The sequence below is a fragment of the Olea europaea genome, unplaced genomic scaffold (genome assembly GCF_002742605.1).
Source record: "Olea europaea var. sylvestris unplaced genomic scaffold, O_europaea_v1 scaffold764, whole genome shotgun sequence".
NCBI lineage: Eukaryota > Viridiplantae > Streptophyta > Magnoliopsida > Lamiales > Oleaceae > Olea > Olea europaea.
This window is the reverse complement of record NW_019266055.1, coordinates 320689-333886: the sequence shown is the minus strand read 5'-3', so window position 1 is coordinate 333886 and position 13198 is coordinate 320689. Positions and strand designations below refer to the sequence as shown.

At 35.5% G+C, this 13198-nt stretch overlaps 1 protein-coding gene and 1 long non-coding RNA gene across 2 annotated transcripts; one reads left to right on the top strand and one right to left on the bottom strand.

The window, feature by feature from the left end:
* The first annotated feature begins 2036 nt into the window (after window positions 1–2036).
* Window positions 2037–3582, top strand: LOC111391218. The gene is made up of 2 exons (XR_002702082.1): window positions 2037–2367; window positions 3429–3582. It is a non-coding gene; the product is annotated as an uncharacterized LOC111391218 (long non-coding RNA).
* A 6775-nt stretch (window positions 3583–10357) lies between these two features.
* On the bottom strand, window positions 10358–11369 carry LOC111391212. The gene is made up of 3 exons (XM_023016376.1): window positions 11208–11369; window positions 10920–11015; window positions 10358–10540 (listed from the first exon to the last, which is right to left on the bottom strand). Exons 1-3 carry the CDS (start codon window positions 11367–11369, stop codon window positions 10358–10360), a joined length of 441 nt encoding a protein of 146 aa, XP_022872144.1.
* Between the last annotated feature and the right edge of the window lie 1829 nt (window positions 11370–13198).

The following is a 13198-nucleotide window of genomic DNA, read 5'->3' as shown; positions in this document are numbered from 1 at the left end:
TAGGCCCATGCCATACGAGTATTGACTAATTTCTCTCTCAAGGAAGTATTACAGAATCCAGATGCCTCGGAGAGGTTACTCAAATATGCTGTGGAACTTAGTCAGTTTGACATTGCTTTTAAAGCAAGTAATATTGTTAAGGGGCATGCCTTAGTCGATTTTGTGGTAGAGTTTACCCCCATTCTAGAAATTGGAAGATAAAATAGAACCTGTCGAACCCCCTACGCGGAAATGAAGAGGATCATTATCAATGATGACGCCCAATTGGTTGTTAGCCAAGTGAGTGGCAAATTTTTAGCTAGAGACAAGAGCATGACTGTTTATTTGAAGTTGTTCATGGAGTTCGTCCTAATTTTTAAAAAGTTTGAGTTAACACAGATCCCATGTTGTGAAAACTCTTATGTCAATGCTCTTTTAGAGTTGGCGAGTAGTAAAGACTCTGAAAGGTAAAGAGGTAATGTGGGTAGAAGATACTCCCTTGTGGATGAAACCAATCATAGCTTTTCTAAGAGATCAAATCCTACCCTTTGACAAAGAGAAAGCATAGAAGTCCAGGAGACGAACCACACACGTCATTTGCCAAGATGAGGTATAGTACAAACGAGGTTATTCGATGCCTTTGCTCTGATGTACATGTGGAGAAAAAGCCGCTTATTTGTTCGAAGAGATACACAAAAGGATATGCGACAATCACTCTTGGAGATAGTCTTTACCACAAAAAGTGTTAGAGCAAGGACACTATTGGCTGACCTTTAAAAAGATTCTCTACAGTTTGCAAAAATGTGCAACAAGTATCAACGCTTCACGGCATCCCATAAGCAACTTTCATAGGAGCTAAGTGTTGTTTCTAATCCCTGGCCGTTTGCTAAATGGGGTATCAATCTCATTGGACCCTTGCCGAAAAGGAGAGGCAGTGCTAGTTTCGCAATTGTCGTTATCGACTATTTCACTAAATGGGTTGAGGTTGAACCGCTGACCAAGATAACTTAAGCAAACACTTCCAAATTCTTGTGGAAGAATATATGCTGATTTGATACTCCACACTCAATGTTCTCCAATAATAGACAGCAATTCGATAACAAAAAGGACAGGAACCTATGTGAAGAGTTGTGAATCAAGAAACATTTTTCTTCTCACTATCAGCCATAGGCTAAGGGACAGGTGGAAGCTATTAATAAGAAAATCAAATATACTTTTAAGAGAAAACCGGATGCATCAAAAGGGGCTTAGGTTGATGAGCTACCTCGGGCTAGTCAAATAGCCGCAGGGTAGACTCCTTTCTTCATGACTTATGGGGGCTAAGACAAGGAGTTCAGTTGAGGTGGGCCTACCATCTCCTCATCGTATTTATTTTAATGCAATATCAAATGACGAACTAAGGAGGTACGAACTATAATTTCTTGAAAAAAGGAGAGCTGAATCTTAGGCAAAGTTAGCTACTTATGAGCAAAAAATTACTACATATTACAATTGAAAAGTTAAAGGTTCGTCTTGACCATTGATTTTAAAAACAATTTTTCAAATAAATGGATGTGATGTTTGTCAATTCATGCATTGTAAATTAAGTTATAAAATAAATTGTACAAATAGCATGATTAGATTTAGAAATACGTATTATTGAAGTTTCAATTACTATCTTAGAGTGCCAAATCGCTCGTAGAATTGGATGTCACTTTCAATAAATCAGTGACCATTTATGTACCTTTAAATAATTTTAATGACTAAATGAAACAGAAAAATACTTGAAGGAGCAACTTGGTATCCTCACAAACTTTATTGACGATTATGAAATTAATAAATATTGTAATGACCTATTTAGCCCTCTAACCCACTTGTTCTGGAAATCAACCAACGTGGCGTGTCTGTGATCCGACAACACGTAGCTAAATAAGTCGGTTATTTTATCTTTCTCCCACTTCACAGAGGTTGGTACCCACACGTATAAGCCAATCAGATTTATTCACGTTTGATTGTCATCCCGATACACGTGGTGTGCTGTTACGAAATTATTCTTCATATTTAGCTCTGCCCAAATCCTTTATAAACTCTCGAGCAGGCACTTTGAGGCTTTATAGACAATGAGATAGATATTTTGGATGGTGAGAGATAGAAGGGCGGTGGGTGAGGATTTTCTAGTTAAAAATGGTCTCGAAAAAACTTCGGAATGGACGTCGATATTCTCCGTCCGCACGTCAACTTATCCACCAAATGTGATTGAGTTCACTCTTGACGAAAAAAAAGTCATATCAAAAGAACTCTGCAGAATAACCCTTATCTTGATTAGTGGGTTGGAATGCTATTAGACAAAAGTCACCAGAGAAAGCATCAATGCTAGGAGATATTGTACCTACATAAGGTGGATGACAGGTATGTCATATTTTGCTGTGTAATTTGAATAATTGCTTATTTTATTGAAAGTTCAATTTATGTACGATTGATTGACATGTCTGTATTGTTGAACATGATAATTGTCATAATAATTTTGGAACCTTTTTCCAAAGTAATTGTGTTACTCTTTTATTTAATTTCTTCTATCAATAACAAAACTCCTAGTCTTGGTGATTCGTTGATTTATTTCATGCGAGTTTAATAGAAAATATATAACCTATATTTAATTCAGTTAAAAAAAAATTAAAATAAATTTACGTCGAGACTAATCATTAATTTTAACTATATATTTCATTGCACCAGTAAATTTTATCTATGTATTTTATGAACTTTAATCAAAACGTACTAAAAACTCAATTTTAACAAAATCAAATAGAGATATATCAATAACTTATATACGTGCATGCATGTAATATATTTTCACGTAGGATATTTATTTTTTCAAAAAAGCATTATTCTATCAAGTTGGCCATTATCTTTTTTTTTTTTTTTTTTTTTTGAAAAAGTAATTAACACACGACCTTAAAAGTTTTTAGGATCTTGATTTTCTATGGAAGGTATATATTGGCGACGTAATAGAAAGGACATGCACTGCATGGGAAGAAGAGTACGTTTAGTTTTGATTAAAAGTTACTTCTGGAAGTGAATTAAAATAACTTTTAGAATAAAAGTAAATACAAAAAATAGATAAGAGTAAATAAGTTACTTAAAAGTAAATTTGATCAATTAAACACAATCAAACATTCTTGCATTAAGGATAGATTAGTACTGACAAATAATATCATGACAACAAGATAACCTAACGTTACAAATCTAATGGAGAATCAACGTCCTGCCAAATTAAAAAAACATGATAATTCATTTGAGAATTTAATAAGTGGAGACTTGACCTACCATTTTTTATTTTTATCTTTTTCCAAATTTTAATTGCTAACAAACATCAGAATAATTATTTTCTTTCAAACGCTTCTATCAATGAGCATTATTCTACCTTTTAACTTGACCAATTAAATTTTTCTCAATATCTGAAATGTCATCAGGCCATACATGTGTCCTCATCCTGGGTGCCTCCATGGCTCTTTGATAGCAGCGACCTTGTAGGAATTCAAACCCGCAAACCGCACCTACCACGTGAAGAACACGATATACTTGAGGGTGGAATTTTTTTTATATATGTGATAATCTTATAGTCTCTACTTGATTTATTACATTGAACATGTTAATTATATATATTTAGTAATTTCGAAAATAAAAACTATTTTTAAGTATATATTAAGCATGAAGGATATTTTGAATGGACATATTTGCTATACTTAAGAAGATACTGATAAAATTAACAAATCTCCAGATTATATTATAAGTAAATAAATAAGGTTTATGAAAACTAGCTATGCAAGATATCTGATCTTTATAAGTAAAGAAATAATTTCTGCATGAAAATATTTACGAACATTTGAATAGAAATAAAGGGAAATGCAACTTCAGTTCCTTCAAAATTGCTAGTTGATCCAATTAAATTAAAGGACCAATTGTTGTAAACGTTACTAGAGCGTAAATTGTGAAAATGGGATTGTGGAAGAGCAATACAAACTTCGTACTGCTAGGTGAAGCAGCACAAATCTTGCATCTTAGATTATGAAAGTTCAGTAGTCGAAAGCATTATTGATTTATGCTATGATCCAAGTGAAGTCGTAATAAAGTAGGTGATTTAATAAGGTAGAGCAATATTATCTTTTCGGAGAGCATTTTTGTGCAGAAATATGAACAAAAAACATGCATGCATGCAATTATTTAGTTTGACACAAAAATAAAAATTAATTCTTAAATAAATAATTCACTAGCAGGAAGAAAATATTAATTTGAATAAACGTGGATAATTAATTTTTCTTAAAATTCCTTGTACTTGATTTTATATTTCAGCCAAACATCCCAGAATATCATGTGCATGTTTGTTTTGTCTCGTGATCAAGAAATTCAAAAGAGTGAATATGATTTCACGCGTTGAAGAAGAGCGTGAAACAGCAATAAACATCAAACAACATAAACGTATGCCACGCGTTCTTTTTCTGGAACCTCCCACCAAAAGCATCCCCACTTTGCTTCCCTTAGGTACATACGTGTCCCATCTTTTTCGGAGTGCAGGAAACGTGTACAAACTCTGATTGGTCGAAATGTGCTGGCCAATTAGATCACTATATTTCGTTGGATACGCTGCTTTAGTTTGGGACCCACCTGATCCGACCCCACCAATCAACTCTCGTTACTGTTTGAGTTTTGCCTTGACACGTGATGAACCCTAAACTGATGATTATCGGCGGTAAGTTTTCTCTCTTATAAGGCGAAAATATTGCGGAAAATAGCTTGTCGAGAAGGATGGGTGGCGGAAAGACCTGGTCCGCCGTAGGATTTTCCGGCGGTGGTGCTTATGATACGACGATAATTAATTTCTATATAGGCATAACATTTCTTAGTTTCTTTTTAGTGTCTAAAGAGCACTCTATTTGTACTTGTGACATCCGTCGTTGACTTTTACTCGTTCTTTCTCGCCGTCCAAGTTTCTTTTCAATTCAAATTTACATCTAACCATTCGGTACAAGTTATTAGTCATAGTTGAGTAACATAAGTTTACACTTTTCCTAACTCACAATTATACATAAGCAAGACTAATTACACTATGCTTCCAATTTTTTATAACGATAACTCGATGCAAAAGATTCCATTCTATACATATTTCCGTGCATAAGATATGGTTACCTATTGTTTCTTTCTTTGTATATATGTATATTGAATTTTTCAGTATATGCAGAGCACTCTGTTTTTACTTTTCATGAATTATTGCATATCAAATCACAAATGTCTTTTTCGCTAAAGGTTTTTTTCTTTTCTTCTCGAGAACGATATAATTAGTATATTTATTAAAAATGGAACTGAATTTTGTCCCGGTGGTTATAATAACGTTGTTAAGACGTTGGTTTCACTCAAAGTGAAAGAACTAAAAGTTTGCTAGGAGTACTTGAGGAATACATATAATGTATAATATTTCAGTATCTATAACTTCTAACGTTTTATTAACATCAAATGATCCATAATCTAGCTTAGAAATGTAAGATTAAGTTGAATTAATTCATTTCAAGTTCTCTTGCCAGATGGCACTCTCCGGCATTTGTATGTTTGTATGCACCTATGTATGTCAAACACGTGTATTATGAAAGTTGATGGAATATATGGTTGAATAGTTATGATTATCATGAAATGTGTGATTAAAATTAATTATTAATTATTAATTTAGATTTTAATTAACCTTTTAAGCTAAACCAAATATGGACTTAATAAATTATCCACAAATTGCCCCCGGATTAACTATACATTTTTAATAAAATAATATTACACGCAAATTTAAATTTTTCTTATTTTTAAAAATACATTTTTATTAATACACTTCAAAACTGCATTTTCATGAAAATAATGTGGCTGGAAGAAGGGCATAATTTAATTTTTTAATAAAACCAAACTAGATTAAACGACTAATGTATAATTTTTAATTTCCAATCAACATTCTCTGTCATTCACTCCCTACGCTAAATCCATTCTCCACCCTCATCCCTAAAACCCTTATCCACCCCAAAGCGTGAGATCGTTATCCCACCCCACCCAACTCAAGCTAGTTAATACGTGAGTGGGCTATCTGAAGCCCAACAAACAACGTGTCAGAATAATGGAGGAAAATTACGCAATAACCTATGTCAACTCCGTGTAGTTCTCTTCTTAGAGGGCCCTACTTTTACTGTGCATGCATTCTTGCGTGTATTAAATAAAATACCTAATAATTTTCATAGTAAACATGAATAGCTTGTTAATATTTATATATTTTATCCTATGCTTGTCTCTCATTTTTTAAAAAAAATTATTTATTCGAAACTCATTTTCAATCGTACATTTTTTCATAAAATAATTCTATTCGTAAATCGAAAATTCTTCGTTTAATTATATAAATATTTTTATAATAAATAAATTGTATTATATTAGTGAAAAATAAAATTACTTATTTTAATAGTGAGAGAGACAAAAATGTTTAATTAATATATTAGTGAAAAATATAAATATTTTTTTTATTTTTTGGGATTCTATGTATAATTTAATATATTACTTATTCATATAAGGAAACAATTAACTTATTTAGACTATGAAATGGGTCTTATTATAAAAATAAGTAAGTTTTTCTCTATATTTAATCTCAATAAAAAGAGTATTTGTTAAAACATATTTATTTATAAATTAATCTGATTATAAGTATAATTTTGAAGTGAGCCAAACAGGAATAGGAAATAAATTCAATTTCTTTGGACCTTTGAATTCCTAGTTTTCCTCACCTAGTGTGGGATTTTATACTCATGGTGAATGCCTTTGGTATGGATATGCGAAGTCCATAGTATTTTAAGAACAGTAGTGTGCAATGATGTATTTTTAATTGTGTATTTTTGCTAAAACTTTTAGTTATTTGGAAAGATCGATTTTCAAAGTTCTTTGAAACAAAACACATTTCATATTTTCTTAATTTTTCATTCGTTGATATATATTCTTGGCTTACATGTATCATGCTTTTGCCAGTTTAACCATCCTAAGGTGAGCATCGATCTACTATTTGGTAAGGAAAGTTAAGAAGATTTAGTGGAACATCTTAGGTTGGACGTTTGGACTTGTACTTCATTGAGTGCTTGACACTTTGTCATGGATGTTGCGTGAGTTCCTTCCGAATTTTTATAATTTTAGCTCACCACAATGTTATTTTCTAGCTTCGCATCTTTAGTGGATATATATATGTATATGTGTATATATATTATTTGCTTATGTCTATGATGCTTCTGCTAGTTTATATTTTCGAGTTGAGCGAGGATTTTGTATTTGGTAATGAAGGCTAGGAATATCTAGTGGAACATTTTTGGGTTGGAATTTAGACCCAAGTGTTTGACAATGTTTGTAATAATTGTTAGGACCTTAGTCTCTTAACTCGATCTCTTATGATGTGAGTTCATTTGTAAGTTCTCAAAGTTGAATCCATCCAACATCATTTTGTGAATTCATCCCTGATCACATGCAATCCAATTAGGAGGGTCGATACATACGTTGGTACAACAAAAATATATATCTCGTTTTCTATATGAAACAAACGCAAAGTCATGACAAAACTTTAATCCTTCTTAAATTAAACTCAAAAAATTATGTTTTCGTCGGACAAGTTCTTTTGTTTTTAATGACTTTTAATCAAACTACCAAACAAATTGTTAGGAATTTTTTTTAAGCAATTAAAAGAAACAATTACAGAGTAAGACACAAGAACTTTGACAAATCATCTATTCCATGGCAAGAGCCCCCGTGCACTGAAACCACTTCTATCTTTCTTTGTTTATACAAGAATCAGATAAGTGTAACTAAACCTAGAATAATCACCATCCAAAAGGAAGGCCTTGAAATGATCTATTCATTGTTAACAAATGCCCCAAAAATAAATTATACTTTGAATTTTAAGATCAAAAGTATGAGAAAATGCTTCCATTAAAAGAGAAGGAAAAAAAAAATGAAGCTTGGATGGAACGGATATTGTTATGCCTAGCCATGAAGGCTCCAAAGTAGGCTTACACGGTAGTTATCATAGGGAGGAAGTAGGGGAAAGTACTTAGCCAAATTTTCACCTATGACGGCATTGAGGTTCTCACTCAGTCAGCCCACGAGTTTGCACAATGCGCATAAGAAAACAATAAAGGCAACAATGTAGATGATTGAAATCAGATTTTTAAGAGTAATCACCCAACTCATTTATTACTCCACAACAATACAAGAAACAAAGGGAATATTGAATGAACACAACAAGTCTGTGTCTCATCAGCCCGAGCGATCATACTTATAAGCCAAAATTCATGTGCAATTAGCACCCTTAACTACTAGAGGGATAAACCCACCTACTATGACCAAAACTACCAGAAATTGCCTTCCATGACCTTTCTCAGTAATTGCCCATACTTTTCACTAATATAGACCACGGAAACTGCCCAAAGTGCATGTCAAACATGTGCTTGACCTGGACACTCAAATTTGTAGACAAGAGCACACTGAATAGCAAGTTGGATCCGTCCATGTCTTACTAAATTCTGCTACCCTGCAACACTTTAACACTGGTCAAACTGAAGCAAAATGCCTACAAGGTGAAAACCTACGTTTGCCTTGCCCATGCTGTTGCACATGTTAGCCTTTAAGAAGTTGACAAACCTTTCCCACCGGAAGAGTTTGACGTCTTCGTTGGAAGAGAATCGAGACTCCTTGATCTTTATCCTCAAATTGCCTCGGATCAACATCCATTTCGTAGGTTGTATCTATCCCGCTAGTGCCTTTCTACTGGACCAGATAATCAGTCCTATTTTTCTTGCTTACTTCCAGTGTTCAATGACCCAAAATCTTTGCCACCTTCTTATTATACTGTTTCTTGATCATATGATAAGCCCTCTTGCCCTGCAAACGATCTTCTCCCATCAAATTTTCATTAAACAGCTTCAAATAGCTTACGTGGAAGTAGGATGAACCTTCAAACGACCAGGTAGCTTCAACCAGTATGCTACCCTTCCCACACATTTGATAACTTCAAATGGACCATCATACTTTTGAACCAGTCCACGATGCATCGTCTTGCTACTGATCTTTTTCCAAATTTGGGGAGTTAATTTCAACATCAATTAACTCCATATCCCTCCTGTTCTGATCAACATACTTCTTCATCAGTTTGGTAGCCTTTGCGAGGCTGTCCTAACTTGCTCGATCATTTCCTACTTGTCTTAAGCAAATTGAACAGCAGCTGGGCACACATTGCGTCCTTCTTGTTTTACGATCTCCAGAGGCGTCTTGGGCATGTGCCGCATAGTCAACTCAGCCGGACACGCCTGTTGCAGAGGATTGATGTAGATTGTAGCAAAATTGAGCTGTATCAAGTAAGGCAACCTAATTTTTTTGACTTGCTAACACATAATGTTTGAGATACTCTTCCAGCAATGCATTTATCCTTTCCATCTGACCATTAGTCTGTGGATGATTTGCTGTTGAGAACTTCAATTCACCCATCATGTTGAACAGCATGGTCAAGAACTTGCCTATAAACCAAGAATCTAGATAACTCACAAGATCCTCGGATGTTCCAAATTACTTCACAACGTTTCCAAAGAATAATTCAATAACAACATTTGATGTACATTTGTGCGGAATAGTAATGAAAATCGAATACCTCGAAAATATTTCCACCACCACCATAATGGACTTAAACCAATCTACCTTTGGGAATGCTAAGATAAAATCTATAGAATTCAACTGCCAAGGTTGTTCTGGAACTGGCAAAGCGTGGAGCAATCCTGTCTCTTTCCTCCTTTCTGTTTTATCTTGTTGGCATACCAAGCAAGATTTCACATATGCCTTGGCCTATTTACCCATCTTTGACCAGTAATGCGATTCAAGAGTAGAGCTAACATCCTTCCGATGATTGGATGGCCTGCCCATTCTGGATCATGAGTTTCCTTCAATAGTTCTTGCCTTAATCCCCCACCTGAAGACACATATAGTCTACTGCCTTTAGCATAGATCAAACCATCTACAACCCAATACCGTCTCACCAAGCCATCTTTGATTTCCTAGGACAACTCGGCATAAGCAGTAGCATTTTCAACCCACTATTTGATTTTATCAAGAAAATTAAATTCAACCATCATCAAAGCCGAAAATAAGCTTCCAAAGATTTTTGACTAAGTGCATCAGCAACTTGATTCTACTTGCTTGGTTTATGAACCCATACAAAATCAAACTTGGCCAAGAATTCCTGTCATCTAGCTTGTTTTGCAGCTTGTTTTGCCGACAACTTCTTTTGGGACCTGAAGTATATATTGGCTATATTATCTGTTAGAATGGTGAATTTCATTCTTAACAAATAATGGCATCAAGTTTCAAGACAATGGACAACCGCTGTCATCTCTTTCTCATGAGTTGAGTAACGTTGTTCTGTGTCTTTCAGTTTCCGACTTTCATAGGTGATCGGATGGCCCTCCCGTAGCAATATACCCCTAATAGCATGGTCAGAGGCATCGGTATGTACCTCAAATGGCTTCTCAAAATCAGGCAACTGCAGCACCGGCTTAATAGAGATAGCCTATTTTAACTCTCAAAAGCTCATTGGCACTCATCGGTCCATTTCCATTTTCGATCTTTTTTTCAACAAGTTGTCAAGATGTTCACTTTCTTGGAATAGCTTTGAATGAAACGTCGATAATAGTTAACTAATCGAAGAAATGAACGTAGTTTAGCAACCTTAGATGGGCTTGGTCACTCCAAAATGGTGTTTACCTTCTTTCCATCCATTTTGACCTTTCATTAACCCACCCAATGTCCTAAGAACATTACCTCCAAAGGGAGAAATTCACACCTCTCTTTCTTGACATACAATTGGTGTTAAGCCTTGTTTTCAAGTGGGCAACATGATCACCTAATGATTGACTATATACCACAATATCATCCAAGTATACCACCACAAAATTATCCAAAAACTCGTGTAGCACATCATTCATCAGATTGCAAAATGTAGCAGGTGCATTCGTAAGCTTGAAGGGCATAACTAGGAACTCAAAGGAACCATATCATATCACGCAGGCAGCCTTCGCTTCACCCCCTTTAGCCATCCTTCCTTGCTAATATCTCGATCGCAAGTTTAGCTTGGGAAAGAAAGAAATTTTAGCCAACTGATCAAATAAATCAGCAACATTAGGCACAGAGAATTTGTTCTTCACCATCACCTTATTCAGGGTACGATAATTCACACACATCCTCATAGAACCATAATGCTTTTTCTGAAATAGAACTGGGACACCGTAAGGAGCTTTCAAAGGCTGAATTAAACCCGCATCAAGTAAATCATCAAGCTGTCTCCTTAACTCTGCCAACTCAGATGAAGCCATTCGATATGGGGCTGCGCAGGAGCTTTTGCACCTAGTTTGAGTTCAATCTTGTGATCCATAGCACTACAAGGTGGGAAAGTTCTCGGAAGTTCCAGGCATCACATTAGCAATCTCTTCTAAGACACTTGCAACCTGATCAGGCATCTCCACAAATCCTCATTGATTTTCACCAAGGCTACAACGAAAGCCATCTCTCATTTCCTCAGTCCAACTTTGAGCTATTTTGCAGATTGCATATCATCCTGAACTTGCCTTTCTTTGTTCTTGTCAAGATACCTTGCTAGCATAAAGCAATGATTCTCCTCATCTGCAATGTACAACCCATCATATGTGGTACCACGATGCCTTTACCTTGACAAAGAATTCGATACCAAGGATCAAGTAGAAATCATCCAAGGGAACAGTCATTAGATTGCACTTTCCCTCCCGCAAAAGTCATAGCCTTAATTTTCGTAGCCATTTGAATAGTTTCTCAGCAATCCTCGAGCTTAAGAAGTTTTTGGTAGCACCCGTGTTTATCATTGCCAACACTTCCTTACCATCAACAATAACCTGAACGTATATCAAGCTATGTTGCAGTGTAGTAATGGCATTCACGAGTTGCAATGAATTAACTCTAGATGGGGCCTCATTGGGCCTCATTTAAGTTATCATCATTACCTTCTAGCCTTAAGGCATTCAACTTCTCCCTCTTTGGATAGTCCTTTGCATGATAGGGACTGTTGCAAATGAAGTAGTCGCTGAATCCTTTTGACTTAAGTTGGGACAAAACCACCATCGTTCGATTTAGGAGCCTTGAACTTTTCCTTTTTATCTCCATTTTCGATGATCCAACCTTCTTGTCATTGCCTTTTATCTGAGCAGAGGATTTGCTGCTCATCTTATGCTCAACAAGATCGTCCACTGCAACCATGGCTGAAGGAAGATCCTTCACTCCTTGCCTTCGCAATTTCGCCTACGCCCAACTTTATAATCCTGACATAAAATTGAAAAGCTTATCATCATCAGACATATTTTGGATATCCATCATTAGGCTACTAAATTCCTTCAGTATTCCCAGACATAACCCGACTGCCTTAACTTTTTAAGAGACCCACTTGCAACCTAAGCTATGTTATAAGGCAGGAATCGATCCTTCAATTCCTTCTGCAACATTTTCTACGCAACAATCGACAAATGGCCTCTAGTTTGTCATCCTTTACCCGAGTCCGTCACCACAACTTTGCATCGCTCGAAAGATACATCGAAGTGATGTTTACACGCTCATCCTCTGAAAATACAAGCACCTTTGAGTACTGCTCCATATCCTACAGGAAATTCTCCCACTTTTTGGCATTACGAGTACCATTGAATGACGCACCGACTGCATCCCGCAAGTAATACTATTAAGGGTAAATTTTAACAAAGAAATTTCTCTTTCAAGGGCATCAAACCGAGCCTTCGAGCTATCAGTAAGATCCAATAGATCTTTCATGAATGAAGATAGTTTTTTCGTTCACCCTACTAGTATACATTTTGAACTGTGCCTTCAATTTCGTGTGCACATCATTACGTATATGGATTTGTACAGCTAAACTAACTGCACCGTCAGTCATAGGAGCACCAACGAAATCCTCAAATGCAGTAACCCGATCTTTCAGATTCTGACTTGCAGCCATGCCTGCAAACAAAACCTAGTGTCTACACCAACCGGGCTTTGATAGCAATTATCACAAGGACAAAGTTTGGGAGAATACTTAGCCAAATTTTTGCCTATGACGACAGTGAGGTTCTCACTCAGCCAGCCCATGAATTTGCACAATGCGCACAAGAAAACAATAAAGATAACA

What these genes read in the sequence shown, in the direction of transcription:
- LOC111391212 (XM_023016376.1), bottom strand. Translation starts at nt 11,369, where the DNA reads ATGGCTTCATCTGAGTTGGCAGAGTTAAGGAGACAGCTTGATGATTTA. An exon ending in ATTATCGTACCCTGAATAAG is followed by an intron (nt 11,016 to 11,207) that starts GTGATGGTGAAG and finishes ATGCCCTTCAAG; the next exon opens with CTTACGAATGCACCTGCTAC. An exon ending in TATACTTGGATGATATTGTG is followed by an intron (nt 10,541 to 10,919) that starts GTATATAGTCAA and finishes CCGGTGCTGCAG; the next exon opens with TTGCCTGATTTTGAGAAGCC.